General features: G+C 43.5%; 1 protein-coding gene across 1 annotated transcript in view; it reads left to right on the top strand.

Moving 5' to 3' along the window:
* The window catches only part of HSD17B3 (hydroxysteroid 17-beta dehydrogenase 3), a 60,524-nt gene that overhangs the window by 18,209 nt on the left and 19,301 nt on the right, over positions 1-23,014 (top strand). The window contains exons 4-6 of the mRNA XM_075263426.1: positions 4,409-4,516; positions 8,376-8,443; positions 11,392-11,427. Of these exons, the coding sequence (XP_075119527.1) occupies positions 4,409-4,516; positions 8,376-8,443; positions 11,392-11,427 (212 nt within the window). The remainder of the gene's footprint in view (positions 1-4,408; positions 4,517-8,375; positions 8,444-11,391; positions 11,428-23,014) is intronic.

Raw genomic sequence — 23,014 nt, forward strand, 5'->3', positions numbered from 1 at the left:
TTAGCTGCTGGAATGTTGTATTGTTGTACATCCTGCATATGAAGATTTTGATTACTTAGCTCATTCATCTCAGACACAGGACGATATTGCATTTGAGAGTGATAGGATTCTGAGTCAGGTTTCTGTGATTTCCTCCTCCTACATAACACAATTTACTTCAAATAATTTCTGGACTGTCAACCATGTGTCCTTTAGATTCTTTACTGACCAAGATCTCTGGCAGTGATGTGGCAACTGCTGAGAAATCTATTTCTCCTAGTCAGAGCAGTCTTCCTCCTCTTTTTGGTGAGCTGAATGAGAACAGTCAGTATTGTGTGCAAGTAGAAGAGGAAGACATGACTGTTGGTGGTGTAAGTGGTGCATTCTGGCAGGGGACCTAGGAGAAAATCTGGAGGTGGAAATTCTGAGAAAGTGCAGGTATCCTATGGCAACGATGCGTCGGCACGTGTTCGGGCGAACGGGGTACTTTCTGACCCTATTTCGGTCCGGCACTGCCCAGAGATTCAAGGTCTGCAGATGAGCTTCCCATATGTTTAAGGCAGCGTTATATGGTTAAGGCAGCGTCTCCTGCTGTACATTACTCAGCCGCGGGTGTCATTTCTTGCCGTCCTGTGCAAATTTTCCCGTTTCGGCTCCCTCAGTAATTTCAAAGTAAATCTTTCTAAGGGTGCATTCACACTACGTAACGCCGGGCGTGTATGAGAGCCGTACACGCCGGCGTTACAGCAGGGCTGCCGAGCACTTCCCATTCACTTCAATGGGAGCGCTCGTAAACGCCGCTGTTACGAGCGCTCCCATTGAAGTGAATGGGAAGTGTTCGGCAGTCTGCTGTAACGCCGGCGTGTACGGCTCTCATACACGCCCGGCGTTACGTAGTGTGAATGCACCCTAAGAGTGAAGCTCTCAATGTCTTGCTCCCCCTGCGGAGGCCACCTTCCTAGCGAGTAACTTTCCATTTCGCTGGCAACCCACCTCCTTGAAATACCTATGGATACACATTCCCCCCGATCCCTCCCACCTTTTTTTACTTAATTACCTTCCGCTCCTTGATAGAGTTACCACTGACCTGCGTTGTTACGGCGCTCGGTCTCTCTCGTGGTTTGAGCGCATTCACGCCCTTAAAATGGATGTTCTCCCACGGTTTTTATACCTGTTCCAGACCCTTCCCACCCCGCTTCAGCGTGGTTTCCTAGCCCGAGTCCAATCGTTATTTGGGAAGTTCGTGTGGGGTGCTTTGCAAAACAGGCTCAATTATCGTACTCTCACTAGGTGCAAGCATAGAGGGGGCCTCCCTGATGTTCGATTGTATTACCGCTCCTTGGTATTACTCAGCTTGTTTGACTGGCATTATCAGCGTGGCGACAAGCAATGGGTCTCCATTGAAGCCGACTTGATTTTGCCCTCGCTCTCCTCCTTGCCTTGGTTCCCGTCGCATTTCCGCTCCAAGTCTTTTGGCCATTACATTCTCTTGTCGCATTTCCTAAAGCTCTGGGATTTCAAGGAAGTTTTCCCTCCCGCCCCGGCTCTCCACCCCCTCTCTGGCTTTGGAGTCTGTCCTTGAGTTCCCAAACCCTCCTGAACATGACTTGTCCATACTGTATGATTCCCTCCTTAATGATTCCACGGCAAAGCTCCCCTCCTATGTAGCTGCCTGGAACTCTGACCTCTCATTGAGTCTGCTGTCCGCTGACTGGGATAAATCCTTTCTGCTGTGACACAAGCTGGCTTTGCCCTGTAGTGCGCAGGAAAGGAGTTTTAAGATCCTACCCCAATGGTACAGGTGCCCTGTCCTTCTTCATAGGATCTTCAATGCTGTTTCCAATCGGTGTTGGCGCTGTGGTACCGAAAGGGGCACTATGCTCCACATTTGGTGGGATTGTGATGTCCTTCGTCCATTTTGAGATATGGTTTTCTCCTTGTATTCTAGGGTGTGTGAGCACCCTGTCGTCGCTTCACCTCAGTTAGCTCTTCTGTCGGTCATCCCTGGTAAGCTGTCAGAGATTAAGAAGGACCTCTTGGGGCATTTTCTCACAGCCGCCAGGGCTGTCATTCTGAGATATTGGGGTAGTTCTACTCCACCTTCCATGCTGGAATACCTCCAGGAGTTTCTCCTTATTCGGAGGATGTAAGCCCTGGTTGCGGAGGACTCTCCCGACCCCTCCAGGTTTGAGCACCTCTGGCGGCCTTGGGTGCTGTTCCAGAAGTCTTCCAACTTCTCTGCTTCCTTCTCTTAAGCTGGGGCGCAAAGGCACCTCGCTTCTTCCTCTTCTTCTCCCACCCCTTCCTTTTGGTCGCTCCTCGTTGTTTCTTGCCCTGTCTCTTCTTCTACTTCTGCTCCTGTTGTCTGGTCTTTGTGTTTGTCACCCGTGTTTTTGTCTGTTTTTCCTCTCCTCTCCTTCCCTAGCAGTAGCTTGGGGTCGGCTTTCTCCGACCTAGTTTTCTTTTCACTCGGCCTAGGCGATGTGCATCTACTGTATTGATGTCCCAGCTAGGGGTTTTCCCCTTGTCTGTCTCTATTGTTTGTGGCCTACGAGCCTTGTTTATTGATTTTTTTTGTTTATTTGGGTTTGTATTTTACGTTATTGAAAAATCTTTAATAAAAAGTGATTATACATAAAAACTCACTGTTTTGTTTGGTTGAAGCTAAGGCTAAAGCCCCACGGGGTGGAACCACTGCTCTAAAGCGCTGCGGGAACAACTGCTGCATGAACGCATTGCGGTTCTTCCCGCAGCGCTTTGAACAGAAAGTTCACAGAGTTATCCTCCGCGGACTTTCTGTTACAATTACATCTATGGGAAAGCCGCCGTCGTATCCATAGATATAATTGACATGCTGCGATTTTCAAAACCACACAGTTTTGGAAATTGCAGCATGTCCGCGCTGCGATTTTTTCCACAAAGTGGGCATGGGATTCGCATGAATCCCATCCACTTTACAAGTACTGTAAAACGCCATGATTTTTCCCACGGTGTTTCTGTCGCGGCCAAATTGCAGTGTTTCTGGCCCGTGGGGCCCCGGCCTAAATAGCAGAGGACCATAATTCCTTAGGATTTTCAACATACCCTTTCAAAAACCTTTATTGCACATGAGAAACTCAAGCAAAAACGCAATGAAAACTCAACAGAAAACTGATATGAATTTCCGCAGCACAAAACAGAAAAACGCAATGAAAAACGCATGTACATGCACATTTTTTTCCACGACAGAGAACACAGCGTTTTCTCTGTGTTTTTTTACGCTGCGTTTTTTTTTTTTTGCTGCATTTCTGCCCAGTGGGGCCTTAGCCTAAGGCTAGGTTCACATCTGTATTGGAGACTCTGCCACAGAATCTGCCAAAAATCAGCAGAGACAAAAGTCCTTCATGGAGGACTTTTCTCTCCGCCAGTTTCAGTATAAAAACTGCTTTAGCAGACGGGCACTCGGTCATTTGGGTTCTCCAGTCCCCTGATCGACAGAGTGCTCAGCACATGTGTGAACCTAGCCATATGCAGTTAAAGGGGTATTCCCATGTACATCATTATTTTTAAATTTGTAGATAATTAAAAGTTAAATATTTTTGCAAATATAAGTAATTGAAAATTCTGCAAAGTTTTTAAGATTTTCTCTAACTTTCTTAGTGGTGACAGTCTGTTATCTTGATTGGCTGCCATGGATACGACCACTAAGGGAGTCTGGACATGGAGTTACGCTCCGCTCATTCTGAACATAAAACTCGTTCAGAATGAGCGCGTACAAACCAGATCCCATTGATTTCTATGGGTGCCGGCATACCCGCGCTACCCATTGAAATCAATGGAAGGGTTTTTTCCCTATTGCTTTCAATGTGATACGTGCGCAGGCACCCATAGAAATCAATGGGATCTGTTTTAACGCCGCTCATTCTGAACTAGTTTTACGTTCAGAATGAGCGGAGTGTAACTCCGTGTGAAGGCTCCCTAATGCAGAAACTTTCTAAGGTCAGAAAATCAGCCATGATTTACTTATTGTGGCCAGGATATCTTCTGATACATGTAGTGTCCCTGCCTGATAACTCAGATACAATAAGAAAATCATGGCTGGGTTCCTGACAAGACCCCGACCATAGAAAGTTTCTGCATTAGTGGTTGTATCCATTGCAACCTATCAAGATAACAGACTGTCACCACTAAGAAAGTTAAAGACCATCTAATAAAACTCTGCAGAATTTTGAATTACTTATATTTTCAAAAATGTTTAACTTTTAATGATCTACAAATATAGATATGATTATGTACATGGGAATACCCCCTCAAACTATAAATAGGCAATGTGTCATTTATTTAGGATATAAAACAAGGTTTGTTTCCTTTTCATGCTATTATTTTTATATTAAACCATGTAAAACAATGATCTGTTTGGTATACTGTACATTTGGTTGCATTTCAACAGGGCAAACTACAGGAAGAAAAGTTAAAATCATACAAGCTGACTTCACCAAAAGTAAAATATATGAGCACATTAAAGAAAATCTTAAAGGGTTGGAGATTGGAATTTTGGGTAAGATATGCTGATCTGCTAACTTTATAAAACATTTGATTAGTTGAATAAATCTAAGACAATTGATTTGATTATCATTGTGATTATTTAAATGCGTTCAACACAACTCCCATCCAGTGCCTTGCTGACTCGCCATGAGTGCAGGGGGGTTTCAATCCAAAATATTTAGTATAACTCATGCAAGTTTCCTAGCTAATTACCTAGCTAGTTAAAATAGAAATATTTGCCAGTTCATAACAAGCGTAGATCTCCATTCAGGTCCATAGGTGTGCGACTGATTTATGAAGAAGCCATACATCAGTGGTGTCCTGCGTCAGCTGGGCCTTTATTAAGACTGGCATATGAAATGGCAGTCCTAATAAATCTGCCTCCTTGTTTTTATGGCTGCAGTGATTACTTTCTTACTGTAACCAATCCCAAGCAATCTCATATTGTACACAAAGGGATTTTCTGGACAAAAAAATCTTTTTTTTTTTCTTTTTTTCTTTTTTAAAGGTCTGTTATTGCCATTAATGGGTTAGGGTGCTTTCACATCATGTTTTTCACATCAGTTTAATCAAAAAACTGATGCAAAATGATGTCAATTCAGGCATTAAAAAGACTGATCCGTTAACGGATGTGCATCTATTTGCAACAGTTTGCATCCGTTTTTTACTAAAAAATCGGATCTTTTTTTATGTTTACACTAAATAAAGTTTGTTGATAGAAGATGGTGGATGTGGGTTTGGCGTTTACCATATAGGAAAAATATTTTTATAGATTTGTAGAGCGGGTGTTTTCGGACAGAGATACCTAATGTGTAGGTGTTTCTCAGTATTTAAGTACTTTTATATCTGTTCTAGGGAAAGGGGAGTGATTTGAATTTTTTATTTTTACTTTTTTTTTTTTTTTTTGCATTTTTTAGACCTCCTAGGGTTCTTGAACCCCAGGGGGTCTGATCACTAATGCAATGCAGCATAATGCTAATGCATTGCAAAAATCCGGCATTTCTATTGCAGGTTACATAGAGTAGCCTGCAATAGAAAGTATAGAATGACAGGCCGGAGCCTTCACTAGGCTCCCAGCTGTCATAGAAATGGGACACAGGACCCGGAACTTGCTCAGGGTGCCTGCGATCGCTAGTAAAATGGCACCTCGGTCAGCTTTGACCGGGGCACGAGAGGGGTTAATGCCCGCAATGAGTGCAGGCATTAGCACATGGTGTTACTGGGGGCAGCTATGTGAAGCACATGTGGGGGGTGCCAGAGGAGCTGTCCCCAAAGCACTACAAGTCACAACACAAATAACGAAAAAAATTTGAATTGTGACTTGTATTTGGGGGGAACAGCTCCTCTGCCACTCCCCACGTCTGCTTCACCTAGTACCAATAGGGGTAGCACACAGACACACTGTGCTTCAACTAACACCATCAGGGGTAGCACATGTGGAGGGGGGCAGCCATTAGGGATTGTCTAATATGTGCTAGCCCAACATGTGCTACCCCCTGCCACATGTAATCCCCATTACAAAAATGGCTGCTTCTGCCTCTCCCCCACTTCTAACTACTTCTCACTACTTTTGTTTGGGCTCCTGAATGCCTACAGTCTCATCCCTATGCTATCTCTCCACTTGTGCTTCACCTGGCTCCTGAATGGGGTGGGGGAGGGGCGGCACGTGTGGAGTGAAGATAAGATAGGGATGATACTGCAGACAATCCCAATGTCACTATCACTTCTGTCAGGGAAGGGAGGAGGGAATTGGGCTTACCTGAGGCTGAGCTACAGCTGCCTTCTTCCCCCAGACCAGTGGTTCTTAACCTTGTTTGAGGTACCGAACCCACTAGTTTCATATGCACATTCACCGAACCCTTCTTTAGTGATAAATCAAATATGATTTTTTTCCAAATTCAAGACATAGGTATATGTTTTTTTACTGGTACACAAAATGAACCGCGCATAGGGCCTAGGGTTCGATCAAACCCTGGTTACGAACCACTGACTCAGACCCTGAGGTTTCAGCCTGCAGATAAGGGGATGGGGTTATGGTAATGAGGGAGGGCTCTCTCTTCAGTGGAAGCTTTAATGGACTGTAGTAAGCGACTGCACAGTGCTGGCATCCGCTCACATAGGAAACTAAAGGGTAGGGACACTGAACCACCACGAATCTGTTGTGTGTAAGGGCCTATTCACACGGAGTAAACGCGGCATGCAATGTGCCTCGTTTACGGGACGTTCGCACCGCGATTTTGACGGTGCATGTTTGCGGTCACGTTAACGCACGTTTACGCGGCGCTAACGCGACCGCAAACATGCACCGTCAAAATCGCAGCGCAAAAGTCCCGTAAACGCGGCACATTGCGCGCCTGTTTACTCCGTGTGAATAGGCCCTAAAGGTAGAAAGGCGGAGTAGTACAGGCTTTTCTGTCCATTTGAAATAACCGAGAGGGGAATGAAGAGACCATAATGGATTGTTTTATTTCTTATTGGAGTCAATGGGTCCGCTGACTGACACATTTTTATAATGCAAACAGCTGTAAAAACGTGTTAGTCAGGCGGACTTACAAAACGTGATGTGAAAGCACCCTAAAAAGTACGCCCATTTACTTTTAGCAGTGTTTTGAGTGATTTCTAGGTGTCTGTTGGAGCTCCTGGTATCTTCTGTATTTGTTTACATGGTGTTGGCTTCCTGCTATGTAACTTCCTGCGTACCACCCACACCACATCCTTGTCACTGCTTCAGTCCTCCTCTCTCACTTTGTTACACCCCCCCAACCGTGTCTCCCTAGCTAAGCTATCCTACCAACTGCTAACCCTTTTCAAGTGACTAACTAAGCCCAAGCCCACCCCCAACCTTGCCCCATTGCATCATACGTACCTAGCTTCCAATCTGGGAGACGGCTCCTCCTTTCCTCCTCATGGTGCACAGGCTGGAGTCACTGTGCACAGACCACATGTCTTGCAGTTACCTTCAGAATGCGCATGTTCTTCAAGAGAGAAGGAGAGGAGGAGCCATTCCCGGACACAGTAAGACAGGTAAGTATTGATGGGGTTGGAGGGGGGGGGGGGGGGGAGAGTACTGGTGACATTCTGTTTTGGAACCGGTAAAATAGAATGTCACCGGATTATCAGAAAGTGTCCCCAGGGAGGGGGGGATAGTTAGTTTAGGGGTTATTTCGTAGCTTATCTCAGACAACCCCTTTAAGGCCAGTGATTAGCTACAGCAGTCACATCATTGCTTACAGCCTGTTAAACAAAGGACCACTGAGGAGTGCCAGAGTAGCCTTAAGTGACAGGGATTTATTAGGTAAGTAATTCACTATGAACACACTGGCAGCTTACAAACTGCAATCTATACTACCAGCATTGTGAGTTAGAATGAAACAAATATCATCCACATGCTACAGCTAAAAATTGCAGCATATGCCATCAATGTCTGCAAGGCCCTCCCCTGATCCTGTGACCACTGTGAAAGGAGAGGTGACTGCACATGTGGGGTGTTCATCATTCACTTCTACAGTGAAATGAATCGGGAACCCAGTCCATTCATGACTGCTATGAGATGCGGGTGCCAGAGGTGGGATTCACATCACTGAGATAGGATGCTTACTTAGATGTGTTTGGAACTGCCATAGAAGTGACTAGAGAAATAGCTGTGCTATCTATGGTGACATTTATGGCTTATCCTGTGGATATGTTATACATGTCTGAGATTGGAAAACCCATGTAAGTTTTACAAATTTGGAACAATAGGAGACACAAATTTTTTTTGCAGTTTAATAATGAAATTTTTAATTTAAAATCTATTATTAGTTTTTTTTCTCAGTATTTTCTATACATAGCTATATATGTAATACTTTTCATCCTATATCTTGCTCTGTTAGTCAACAATGTTGGGATGCTCCATAGTCCTGATCCTTGCTGTTTCCTTGCTGCTCCAGACAATGATGAGGTACAGTATTTAATGCCTTGAACACTTCTATTGCGATTGGCGCAAACAATTTATGTATTTATTAATAGTAGGTTGTATTAATGTAACAGTGATTTATGTAAATAAATGATTATGCAGGTTTCCCTGTGCTCCAATTTATCAATATTTAGAAGGGAGTCTGTCATGTCCAAAATGTATCACAAACCAACAATAGTGCCATTCCACCTTTAATAGGAACACATACCTGCAAAGGTAGTTTTTTTTAAATACAACAGCCTGCAGCTATAGTGGAAGTTGAAGACGATGAAGGCGATATCCAGCAGCCACAAATTCTAAAATCCACTTTTTATTAATATTAAAAATAAAGCAGAAATATACTTAACCCCGCCTAGATGCATTCTTTATACAATGGGAAAAACCATTGCACTTGAGTATATTTTTGTTTTATTTTTAATATTAATAAAAAGTGGATTTTATAATTTATGGCTGCTGGATATCGCCTTCATCGTCTTCTGCTTACAATGCACCCTGGACCGACAGGGCTTATATCTGTGCACCTGATTCTATGAAGGATGTAAGTTTTTCAAGAACTTTTTTTTTACAATTTTTCATGAACTGTGATGATGGGCTGTGTTTCCCATTTTCCCTATTTCCCCAATCATCATTGTATACTGGTAGTTGACCCAATTTGCCATATTTGCCCAGAATCACCAATGCCACAAATAAATAAATAAATAAATAAGTATTCAAGAGTAGTTGGAATTATTTGTGTAGTTTTAATAAGGATTTATGGAAGTGATTTTAATATTAAAGCAAAAACAAGTTCATTGCAAGTACTTTGCTGTGTCGCCTCTAGCGTGGATATAAGATGAATTATGGTTGGGTATAGAGGCATACAAATTCTGTATAGTATCCTGAGGCACATTTGATATTGTAATCGGGCCGGTAGATCCTATTGCTCAAGCTGTCTTCCTGGCTGGCTCCATAAAGGCTGCTGCTGAAAAATGCTAGTTGGAAGGCCTGTCGTGAGAGCTCTCACATGGCGCTGGATGTTCTACATGCATATCGGTGAGGGGCATAGCCAGGGGTTCAGCATGGGGGAAGGACGAACACATCTAATCAGGTATGCCTATACTGTCACTATACGGTAACTGCATAGTGGTATATACCAGCCCTACACAAGTCTGTGAAGACCAATAGGTAAACACAGTACAAGAAAAATGCAGTGACTTACAGGTGACATTATTTCCCAGTGTCACCCATCTGGACCACTTCTTCCCGCAGTGACTTGTCTCTTTAAAGTGTGTAACACAAACACCTTTGGCTCCTAACTTTTCCAGCAACTGACCCATATTGTCCTCACTTACACAAAGTCGCCAACCTGCTATTACCCCCAGTTAAAAAATATATAATATAAAAGACCCCTGGAAATAAGTAATACCCCTGTGAGCCTTTTTAATTGAATAATGCTCCTATTTTCCCCCTTTAATATTGCACACTCATTAATAATGCCCCTTAATTGTATCTCTTTAAATCAATAGTGCCACCTAAAATTTATACTGCCCTGTTACACTATTATACCCGCTTATGTCTCCTTGTATTAATTATGCCCCTGATGCTCTCTTACAAATATATTGCACCCTAATGAAGGTAGGTGACTGCTGAGGCCCATCAGTGGTTTAAGCAGCAACAGGAAAGGACCCAGTGAAATATGTGAGTGACATCACAGGTCCTTTTCAGCCACCATTGAGGCCATTGATTCACTGGTTGATGTTATTACAGCCTTTAAGGGGGTTAATACACTCTTGGAGTGCATTCACACTACGGATACGGTGACTGATTCTGAACGTTACAACACGTTCAGAATCAGCGCGCATAAAGCAGATCCCATTCATTTCCATGGGAGTCGGCATACGAGCACTCCCCATTGAAATGAATGGGCTGCTTTTTACTCTATAGCGCTCCCATTGAAGTGAATGGGAAGCGCTCACGTGTACGGCTCGCCGTGTGAAGGGGCCCGGCGCTCGGCTCAGTCCGTGGTCGATTAATCAGGCTTATCCCAACCACTATTATAGTGCTGCAGGCCCTGCAAATGTGGTCATTACACCACTTTCTGCTGTTAGCAGTTTAGAGCAGAAGGCTCCATGCATGATTACATAGTGCCTTCCTACGTCCAAGCCACAACAGCAAAAACATTGTTTCAATGATCAGGCAATCGAGCAGTGAGTCGAGGGCTCCAAGTTTCACCATTCTGTTAAACTTTAACTGCATTGTGAGGATACAGATAGAGTTGAGGTTGGGACATGCTTATTACTGCCCATTAAAGAGGACCTTTCACCACTTTTGGGCACATGCAGTTTTATATACTGCTGGAAAGCTGACAGTGCGCTGAATTCAGTGCACTATCTGCTTTCCCGATCTGTGCCCGGTGTAAAGCGCTATCGGTCCCGGTACCGTAGCGCTTTAGTGTCAGAAGGGCGTTTCTGACAGTTAGCCAGGAGCGTCCTTCTGCCTAGCGGCGCCTATCGCACTGGATTGTGGAGCGGGGTGGAACGCCCCCTCCCTCTGCTCACACAGTTCGTCTATAGACGAGTATTATCAGGAGCGGGAGGGGACGTTCCTCCCCGCTCACACTGTACAGCGCGATAGGCGCTGCTGGGCAGAAGGGCGTCCCTGGCTAAGTGTCAGAAACGCCCTTCTGACTGTAAAGCGCTACGGTACCAGGACCAATAGTGCTTTACACTGGGCACAGATTGGGAAAGCCGACAGTGCGCTGAATTCAGCGCACTGTCAGCTTTCCAGCAGTATATAAAACTGCATGTGCCTGATCTGATGAAAGGTCCTCTTTAAGTACCGTAAGTACTTTTTACCTTCAAGCAACATAAAAATAAATAGAAAAAGAAATAAATGACATGGCACCTGAAAACAAAATTACACGTTGTCACTTTACGTTTCTTTTTCTCATATAGAATCTCATTAATTGCAATGTCACTTCTGCTGTTAAGGTACGTACAAAGAATTTTTACATTTTGTTTTAAATTTCTGTATCTATAAAGTGTAGCAAAGTTGCATAGAAACAAAATTGTAATTAAAATGGACTAAAATGAAATGAATTAAAATGCATTTCACCAGAGTATAAATAATATATTGCAAAAATAAATCTCCTTCCCCTTTCTTCTCTTTCTTTCTCTTTTGTCTTTAAGGTAGGTTGACACTACCGTTGGATTCCATTCAGAAGGTGTCCTTTTTAAAAAATCCAAAAAAGGACACCTATCATAACGAACACAAACGGACAATAACTGATGGCTATCAGTTACTGTCCGTTAGAAGTGTGTTGCCCATAGACTTCAATCCTAAAAAGATAACGGACACTTGCTGTCCATTTTTTCAAGCGGACAGTAAAGTCCTTCATGTAGGATTTTTTTTTTTGCCCGCTTGAAAAGGTTTGTTTTTGGAGTTGACTTGCAATATAAGCCCTACACCAAAAATAAGCCCTAGCTACAGTAACGTACAGCAGAGGCCCAGAGCCAATGCCCACGATCAGAGTCCACTCTGATTGCAGGCATTGTTGAGTGTGACCCCCTCCCCTGAAGCAGCACAACTGTGGGGATCGGCACCGTACCATTCCTGTTGCAGGCTTATAAAGATTCTCAGGCCTGTCATATGACCAGCCTAAATAGTAATGTAGTGAATCTCCCATAGACTGCAATAACGTTGTATTGCAATCTATGGGATTATTGCAGGTTGAAGCCCCCTAGAGCAGGGGGTGATAAAATAGTTTTAAAAAAAATGAAAAAAGTAAAAAATATAAAATAACAAAAATAAATAAAAGTCCCATTTTCATTAGAATAAATATAAAAATAAAAAAAAATAATGTGAAACAAATACACATTAGACATGCTTGTGTCTGAAAATGCCTGGTCTACAAACTTCTAAAAATATTTTTCCCATGAATGCCATAGCGGGAAAAAAAATAAAAAATGGGTACCTGCAATTTGCCTATGACAAAAATTGAAATAAAAAGTGATCAAATGTGATGTGGTGTTCATGGGAAAAAAATAAAACCTACCCGGAAAATAAGCGCCATCCCTTTTTTGGAGAAAAAACAAAATAAGACCCAGTCTTATGTTTGGAGAAACACAAATGTACCTATAAACATTCATTTGGCCCTGCATCTGCCTTTATAAAAGGCTCTTAAGGGTAGGTTCACACTGAATTTTTTTGCAGATGGATTTTGAAGCAGAATTCACCTCAATATTTGTCCTTAAAAAAACACTCCCAACTCTCACTTTCATTTCAATGGAAGTCAGTAGCACATTTTTTAATCTAGCAATTTTTTTTAGCATATGGGATTTGCAAGGTGGAATTCACCTGAAGATAGATCATGGGGCTTTTATTATCCCTCTAGCTGAAAAAATCAGCTAGAGGAAATAATCAGTGTAAGGGTGCATTCACACTATGGATACGCTGACTGATTCTGAACGTTAAAACATGTTCAAAATCAGCACGTATAAAGCAGATCCCATTCATTTCAATGGGAGCCAGCATGCGAGCGCTCCTCATTGAAATGAATGGGCTGCTTTTTTCTCTATGGGCCCCTTCACACGGTGTAAGTGCTCGGCTCATTCCGAGCCGTACACACAAGTGCTTCCCATTCACTTCAATGGGTGCGCTCATAGAGAAAAAAGCAGCCCATTCATTTCAATGGGGAGCGCTCGTATGCCGGCTCCCATTGAAATGAATTGGATCTGCTTTATACGCGCTGATTCTGAACGTGTTTTAACGTTCAGAATCAGTCAGCGTACCCGTAGTGTGAATGCACCCTTAGGGCCCGAGCACACAGAGTTTACGTGCGTGCATTTTAGCATAACACACGTGTATAGAATACACATGTAAAAATAGCAGACCCATTGACTTCAATGGAAATTTGTACACGTGTAAAAAACGCGTCGCATTTTTTTGGTGCGTTTCTTGACGCGTTTTTTACACGTGTAAAAAAATTCCATTGAAGTCAATGGGACTGCTATTTTTACACGTGTATTCTATAATACATGTGTATTAAAATGCATGCACGAAAACTCCATGTGCACGGGCCCTTAGGGTCCATTCATATGGAGGAAAATGGTGAGGAATTTGGTGTGGAATTTTAGCGCTGAAAAAAAGCCTCCCATTGACTTCAATGCTAGCAGAAAAAGGAACCCACTTAAATTATTGGGAGGCTTTTTTTCAGCACTGAAATTCTGCATCAAATTCCTCACTATTTAAAAAGAAAGAAGTATAAGGGTGCATTCACACAGAGTAAAATGGAGTGTAATTTGGAGCATTTACAGAGCGTTTACGGAGCGTATACGGAGCGTTTACGTAAACACTCCGTAAATGCTCCGTATACGCTCCGTAAACGCTCCAAATTACACTCCATTTTACTCCGTGTGAATGCACCCTAAGTGCTTTATAATTAATGTCCCTTTTGAAGCCACTCCTAAAGGGGTTGTCCCATCACAAGGATCCTATCTATACTGCTTGTTAATGTGGATGTAAGACTTCAGCAAAACTGCTTTGTTTGTCCACTATCTTACTTTATTCAATTCTTTGTGGCCACAGCCCTGACTTACAAGTAGTCCTCGACTTACGACGTTGATCCGTTCTTGCGCGGCGTCGTAAACCAAATTTTGACGTAAGTCGGAAACCTACCATACCGACGCCACGTAGGAACGGATCAACGTGATTTAGTGTGCAGCGGCTCGGAACTACCCCCCCCCCTTTAAAATAAAACCCTGAAACAGAATGTGAAACTTACCGAACGGTGCAGGGTGGGCAGGCATTCAGGCCTCCTCTTCCTCCGATGTTCCGTCCTCCTCCTCCGGCGCTCGCGAACTGATAATGGCCTGGGCGCATGCGCAGTAGCCGTAGTAGAAGCTTTACGATACTGCGCATGCGCCCAGGCCATTATCAGTTCGCGAGCGCCGGAGGAAGTGGTCAGGACATCGGAGGAAGAGGACCGCTGCACCGTTCGGTAAGTTTCACATTCTGTTTCAGGGTTTTATTTTACAAGCTCACTTGTAACAGCAAGCTGCCAGCTCTCTTCCGATGAGCAAGGACGAGCCTGCTGCAGAACCAGCATTGATTTGCCGCAGGCTAGTCCTTGCTAGCTGGGAGTGCTGGCAGTTTTCTGTTACAAGGGAGCTCTCATCTCTAGTCGTAACCACGAAACGTCGTAACCCGAGACTGTCGGAACCCGAGGACTACCTGTAGTTGCTCATGAGTCAAGTGATGTATCTGCCTGCTCTCAGGGGGGAGGGAGGAGGGGCTAAGTGCAGGGAGCGAGCCTGTGTTTCTAGCTATTCCTGTGTCTACACCATATGACCTAGGTCCTGCACTCAGATAGGGGAGAGGAGCTGCTTTCATTTCTTCTGTTCTCCCAGTTATCAGGCTAGCTAATTCAATTGTGTTCATTATGGCAGAGACAGGCAGTCTCTGTATGTAACACAGAATGGAGTTGCTGCTGCCTGTACTTCATAGTCCAATATGGGTGGGCAGAGCTACACACAAATTTGGGGGCGCAGCTAAACGGCAGGTTGCATGTGAAACCCCGCCCACCAAATGATGCAAGAAACCAGGAAGAAAGAAGATTTTACAGCAGTAAAGACTGATGAGTATGTGAGGTGGGAATACCCTTTAAGTTTGGCTCAAAAAAATGCAGGAAAATCTGCAACAAAAAACAAAACAAAACGCTTTTTTGCAACATGGGGCCTCAGGCTAATGTAGGAAGCTGGAACAGTAGAAGTTGATAGAAGTTAATGGTAGATGAGATAGAGAACAGAGAAAATGTATTTGCAGACCCTAAGTAGACAAGGTAGTAGAGTAAAGCCCTTCTGTTCACCTTCGGCCCTCACTGAAGATATAGAATTTTGTAGAGTAGGTTAAAGCCATTTGAGTAGCTGAGTAGGGAAATGCAATAAATGAGCAAGTGATAACGCAGGAACAAAGCAATATAAAGCTACAGTGACACAGGCCAGGTTAGCCACAGTGGAATAACCGAAAGCCAAGAGAAGATAAGCAATAATATATGAATAGTGAAAATGGGACAGCAAGAAAGTATTACAAAGATTCAAGATCAAAGAGTAGTGAAGCATAGTGAAGAATAGCTTAATGTTTAGGCATAGATGTACCTACCATGTAACCAGACCATGCAGCCACTATGGGGCTTGTGGTGAGGAACCATCGATGATCATCTTTTCTTGCTACTCGACTCAGCTTCACTACATTTTCATCCAGCAGCCACTAGAGGGAGCACAGTAAAAAGGGATTTTTACAGCTTCCATTGGGTTCAATGGTAACTGTATTATTCCTATACACTAGGCTCCTCTATTGGTGGCTGCAGACAGAAAGTTCTATCAGCTAGAGCTCTATAGGGAAAATTTACCAATGTATTAATGCCAGTTTGTAGTGTTGCAGTGAGGATGCAGATCTTCTGGAATAACTCCACTATGAGATGGTTACTGTTAAAGATCAGAACACTTTATTCCATGCCCCCATCATGGCTCCCTGTCTAACAACTCCTCCCCCTAAGCTCAGCTCCTCACTGTTGCTAGGCAGACAAAGCAGAATAAGTAAGCAGAACAGAACATACTTATAACAACATCACATCGTTGTCTAATGTAAAGGCATTGAAAATGTGGGGCTGATTCATAAAAGGAATGCCAAAAATAGCAATTGGCAAATGCTTGCCACTTTGCTTTAAAACTGGCAAAGCGGGGGCAAAATTTTCCAAGGAAACAAATTTACTGGTGACAATAATGGCTGACATGGCTCTGCCAACCACTAGCTAGCATAGTTTTCAATTTCTGGTGAATAGACAATCTAAGATACGCCAAAATTATTAAGAGGTGTACGTGTTAAGTTGTATACAACAGTCTTTATAAATTAATAAAGAACTTGATGTTGAGTGTGAAATAATTTTATTAATAAATTGCTTGATTTGATAAAAATACCATGGGAGGCCCGTACTACTTATATTGCTATGTGACCCTATCATAGCTGTGTACACCTCTGCTTTTAGACACTTTTTTTGGCTATAAAACACATAGCAAATGTAATATTGATTAAATTATTGATTAATTGATTGATTAAAATGATTAATTGATTAAATTATACCTAAAAAAAATCCTTAGGTGTCAAGTAGAATCCCTCCAAGCATCCATGTAGCTTCATATCTTCATATATAGATCTAACCTCCTTGTAGCTCGTACTGTTTCTAGTCTTTCTAGCTTATTTTGCAAGGATAGTCTTTTACATAATTTTAGTCTGTATTAAAATTGTGACTCCAGTTGGACAGTTGTTCTGAATTTTCTGTCCCAGACTGTATTTTTTATGCAATTGCTGTTCTTGTAGATTTAATGAAGGTGACATTTTCCTGTACTCCCACATATAATGTTCCTTCAGATGATACATTGGATCTTTCCCAGAATTAAAGTGCTATCCACATTCCTTCCAAATGTCTGTAAAGTGTAATTTTTAATATATGTCTATGCTTGTATAATTACTTGAATGTCACACTCAATCAGTGATATACTGGAACATGTTCACATTGCTTTAGTTACATGATCTCAATACACAACATTACTTTAAAATGTAACTCCCATTGTGGAGGGAGTAGGAATAAAATATACTTTATTAAGACACTTGGGTAGATTTGTTATACATCAGCTTTCAACCATAAAAGGCGTGAAAAAGTCACAAATTAGTTGTGCAAGGGCACGTTGTAATTTTTAACGGTTCAACTTTGGTGTACATACAACTTTTTGATCACTTTTATTGCATTTTTGGGGCTCAGTAAGGCTAAGGCCCCATGGGACGACTTGCAGCTATAAAAACTGCAGGAAAAACCGCGGCGGGAATGCATCGCGGTTCTTCCTGCGGCGCTTTTAACAGAAAGTTCACAAAGCTTTCCTTCGCAGACTTTCTGTTATCATTATATCTACGGGAAAGCCGCCAGCGTTTCCGTAGATATAATTGACATGCTGCGATTTTTCCTGCAGTGTTTCCACCACAGGCAAATCGCTACATTTCGGGCCCATGGGGCTCCAGCCTAAGATAACCTTTTTTTTGTTACATTTGGACTTTTTCAGATTTGGAGACGCCAATTATGTTAAGTTAGAAAAATATTGTCTGTAACCTATGGTATCGCCAAATTTTTATGTTTAACATATTTTTAAGTGCCAAAATCCTTACTTGCCAACATTTGCGCAGAGCTGTACAGGAGAATGGGGTACGAGGAAGGGTTACACCCTTTCAGTGCACACTTCCAGGCCTGGAGAGGTCTCTTTCAGAACTCCAGGAAGTCATCCTTATTTTTAAGACCATCCAGACATTCCAAAAGAGTTGGCTAGTATGACTAAAACTTGTAATCTTCACTCTGTTCCCTAAGCCTAAATAATATGCTGACACTTGTCAATTCTGCAGGGATTTTCTTTGCAGCAAGTGACTTATCCACATCACAGAAAAGGCAGACTGTATTATAGTAGTAGATAACAACTCTATAAGATATCTCTACTGACTACAGCTTATCTATTCCCTCACCCTGCACAGAGCATGTCTAGAAAAGTCACCCATTGACTTGTCGGTTGTAGTCTATTGCTGCTGTATGCCATGAGACTGCTGTATGGCAAATTTCTAAAAAAATAAAAATAAAAAAAATTATATTAGTTTGTATATTTTGTGTACTGTATGTAAACCCCTAAATGTAAAGCACCATGGAATTAATGGTGCAATATAAAATAATAATAATATATACATAAATAATAATAAATAATATATTTCACTTTCAATAAATAAAAAAGATGATACATTCTCTTGAGGTAAATCTTCTAAAATTTGGTATACCAATTTTTGGAAATATATAAAGTTTCATCTAATTTAAATTGTTTTATGTTCACACAGTGGATTACATATCAATGAAATAAGGTCTTGCTGACATGAAATTATCGGATTGTTGGCCAGTTTTCCACACAATGTTTTAATGTTTCCTTACTCCAGATTGTTTTGGTTTTAGCTCATGCTTGATGAAGCACAAAAGTATGTTGGCAAATTTCCTACAGAGATTCATAGAATTGTTCTAAAACTGTATGTGGTAATACTAATCAAAAGTGGCAAATCAATGGGTTTCCCCCAACCGTTAGAATTTTTGTACTCTCTTTAAATTCCCATATGAAAACATGAATTATTTTAATTTAGTTATGGTAGTCTATTTGAATTATGAAGATGGCTGCAAAAACATTACACAGTGGGAAACAGCGGTTTTAAAGTAAAGAAAGCAGAATTTTGGTTGGTTGCCGAGTTGCACAATAGATTTTCAATTGGATTTTTATAAATATTGTACGCTACTGATCTCAAAAATCGTGTGTAGATAAACATTATGTGCTCCATTTTAACAAAGTGTACCCATTCTGATCTTTTAAATAAATGTTATAACGTTAATGATAATGTATCCGCACTGACCATTCTATGCCTTACAGCTCCAGGTGTGACTCTTTTTATACATGACTAATCCAACAACTTCTTGTGTCCTTGAAAAAAATTGCTCAACTCCTTTAGGCCAGTTGCAGACAACCGTGGTGTGGGTCAGTGTGCTATCCGTGTATTTCACGGATAGCATTATGACCTATTCTTTTCTATGGGCCAGTATACACAACCATGATTTTCATGGTCCCGTGTGCGGGCTGACAGTCTGGGCCACATCAGATAGAACAGGTCCTATTCCTGTCCTATTTTGTGTCCCATGCTTCCATGGCTCCTATTCATTCAATGGTATGCCTGTGCACGGCCAGCACACGGGGACATCAAATCATAGCAGGCTGGTCACAGCACAGTCGTCTGCAACCGGCGTTATACTGTAGGTCAAACATGCTGGATTACCCACAATTATGTTGAAGGAGATACCTGGGATTTTCGAAAAAAAATATTAAGAGTAGGCAACGGTATAGAATAAAGAAATAATCAGCCACCGATCAGTCCAGAAGCGATTAAGTCACATACGTAATTCACATGACTGTGCACATAAACACTGCATTAAGTGATAGATAAAGACAAAAGTAACAGGCATATGTATTAAGTCCCAACAGTCTACCATCAGTAATTAATAGAGATGAGCGAACACTAAAATGTTCGAGGTTCGAAATTCGATTCGAACAGCCGCTCAATGTTCGTGTGTTCGAATGGGTTTCGAACCCCATTATAGTCTATGGGGAACAGATACTCGTTAAGGGGGAAACCCAAATCCGTGTCTGGAGGGTCACCAAGTCCACTATGACACCCCAGGAAATGATGCCAACACCTCTGGAATGACACTGGGACAGCAGGGGAAGCATGTCTGGGGGCATCTAACACACCAAAGACCCTCTATTACCCCAACATCACAGCCTAACAACTACACACTTTACACACTCAATACCACATCTCTGACAGTAGGAAAACACCTTGAAACATGTGTATTTGGCACTTGCAGTGAGGAGAGCTTGTCACCAGCAGTGAATTTGGCCCTTGTAGTAAGTTGAGGTTGGCACCAACATTTGTTTTGAAAATCAGGGTGGATTGAGCCTCTAACCAGCAGAGTTTGGGCAAATTCATGGTGGAGGGAGCCTCTAAACACCCCAGTTTGGGCAAATTCATGGTGGAGGGAGCCTCTAAAAACCCCAGTTTGGACCAATTCATGGTGGAGGGAGCCTCTAACCAGCCCAGTGTGGGCAAATTCATGGTGGAGGGAGCCTCTAAAAAACCCAGTTTGGACCAATTCATGGTGGAGGGAGCCTCTAACCAGCCCAGTTTGGGCAAATTCATGGTGGAGGGAGCCTCTAAAAAACCCAGTTTGGACCAATTCATGGTGGAGGGAGCCTCTAACCAGCCCAGTTTGGGCAAATTCATGGTGGAGGGAGCCTCTAAAAAACCCAGTTTGGACCAATTCATGGTGGAGGGAGCCTCTAACCAGCCCAGTTTGGGCAAATTCATGGTGGAGGGAGCCTCTAAAAAACCCAGTTTGGACCAATTCATGGTGGAGGGAGCCTCTAACCAGCCCAGTTTGGGCAAATTCATGGTGGAGGGAGCCTCTAAACAGCCCAGTTTGGGCAAATTCATGGTGGAGGGAGCCTCTAACCAGCCCAGTTTGGACCAATTAATGGTGGAGGGAGCCTCTAACCAGCCCAGTTTGGACCAATTAATGGTGGAGGGAGCCTCTAACCAGCCCAGTTTGGACCAATTAATGGTGGAGGGAGCCTCTAACCAGCCCAGTTTGGACCAATTAATGGTGGAGGGAGCCTCTAACCACCCCAGTTTGGACCAATTCATGGTGGAGGGAGCCTCTAAACAGCCAAGTTTGGACCAATTCATGGTGGAGGGAGCCTCTAACCAGCCCAGTTTGGGCAAATTCATGGTGGAGGGAGCCTCTAAACAGCCCAGTTTGGGCAAATTCATGGTGGAGGGAGCCTCTAACCAGCCCAGTTTGGACCAATTAAAGGTGGAGGGAGCCGCTAAACAGCCCAGTTTGGACCAATTCATGGTGGAGGGAGCCTCTAAAAACCCCAGTTTGGACCAATTCATGGTGGAGGGAGCCTCTAAAAAACCCAGTTTGGACCAATTCATGGTGGAGGGAGCCTCTAACCAGCCCAGTTTGGACCAATTAATGGTGGAGGGAGCCTCTAAACAGCCAAGTTTGGACCAATTCATGGTGGAGGGAGCCTCTAAAAACCCCAGTTTGGACCAATTCATGGTGGAGGGAGCCTCTAACCAGCCCAGTTTGGGCAAATTCATGGTGGAGGGAGCCTCTAAACAGCCCAGTTTGGGCAAATTCATGGTGGAGGGAGCCTCTAAACAGCCCAGTTTGGGCAAATTCATGGTGGAGGGAGCCTCTAAAAACCCCAGTTTGGACCAATTCATGGTGGAGGGAGCCTCTAAAAACCCCAGTTTGGACCAATTCATGGTGGAGGGAGCCTCTAAAAAACCCAGTTTGGACCAATTCATGGTGGAGGGAGCCTCTAAACAGCCCAGTTTGGGCAAATTCATGGTGGAGGGAGCCTCTAAAAACCCCAGTTTGGACCAATTCATGGTTGAGGGAGCCTCTAAAAACCCCAGTTTGGACCAATTCATGGTGGAGGGAGCCTCTAAAAACCCCAGTTTGGACCAATTCATGGTGGAGGGAGCCTCTAAAAAACCCAGTTTGGACCAATTCATGGTGGAGGGAGCCTCTAACCAGCCCAGTTTGGACCAATTCATGGTGGAGGGAGCCTCTAAAAACCCCAGTTTGGACCAATTCATGGTGGAGGGAGCCTCTAAACAGCCCAGTTTGGACCAATTCATGGTGGAGGGAGCCTCTAAAAACCCCAATTTGGACCAATTCATGGTGGAGGGAGCCTCTAACCAGCCCAGTTTGGACCAATTCATGGTGGAGGGAGCCTCTAACCAGCCCAGTTTGGGCAAATTCATGGTGGAGGGAGCCTCTAAAAACCCCAATTTGGACCAATTCATGGTGGAGGGAGCCTCTAAACAGCCCAGTTTTGGCAAATTCATGGTGGAGGGAGCCTCTAAAAACCCCAGTTTGGACCAATTCATGGTGGAGGGAGCCTCTAACCAGCCCAGTTTGGGCAAATTCATGGTGGAGGGAGCCTCTAACCAGCAGAGTTGTGGGAAAGCAGGGTGGAGGGAGCCTCTAACCAGCAGAGTTGGTGGAAATCAGGGTGGAGGGAGCCTCTAACCAGCAGAGTTGGGGGAAATCATGTTGGAGGGAGCCTAGTATTAGCAGAATTGTGCAACGCTTATGGTGGATGAGTATGAGGATGCGGAGGAATTGGAGAGGTTGAGTACAGACATGGAGTTTCATGTTGGGGTGCTTTACACAGGTGGGCACAAAAATGAAGGCTCTATCCAGTGGTGGTTCATTTTTATCAAAGTGAGCCGGTCGGCACTCTCAGCTGACAGACGGGTGCGCTTGTCAGTGATGATGCCACCGGCTGCACTGAACACCCTCTCAGATAGGACGCTGGCGGCAGGACAGGACAGCACCTCCAAGGCATATAGGGCAAGTTCAAGCCACAGGTCCAACTTCGACACCCAATACATGTAGGACGCAGAGGGGTCGGAGAGGACAGGGCTGTGGTCGGAAAGGTATTCCCGCAACATGCGCCTATACTTCTCATGCCTGGTGACACTAGGACCCTCCGTGGCGGCACTTTGGCGAGGGGGTGCCATCAAGGTGTCCCAGACCTTAGACAGTGTGCCCCTCGTTTGTGTGGACCGGTGAGAACTTGGTTGCCTACTGGAGGAACTGCCCTCCCTGCCGCCAACGTCACATGCTGGAAACATCTCCATCATATTCTGCACCAATTGCCTGTGGCAAGCATTGATGCGATTGGCCCTCCCCTCTACCGGAATAAAAGACGAGATGTTGTTTTTATACCGGGGGTCAAGGATAGCAAAGATCCAGTACTGGTTGTCCTCCATGATTTTGACAATACGCTTGTCGGTTGTAAAGCACCCCAACATGAACTCAGCCATGTCTGCCACAGTGTTAGTTGGCATGACTCCTCTGGCCCCACCGGAAAGTTC

This window comes from Leptodactylus fuscus, chromosome 1 (genome assembly GCF_031893055.1).
Source record: "Leptodactylus fuscus isolate aLepFus1 chromosome 1, aLepFus1.hap2, whole genome shotgun sequence".
NCBI lineage: Eukaryota > Metazoa > Chordata > Amphibia > Anura > Leptodactylidae > Leptodactylus > Leptodactylus fuscus.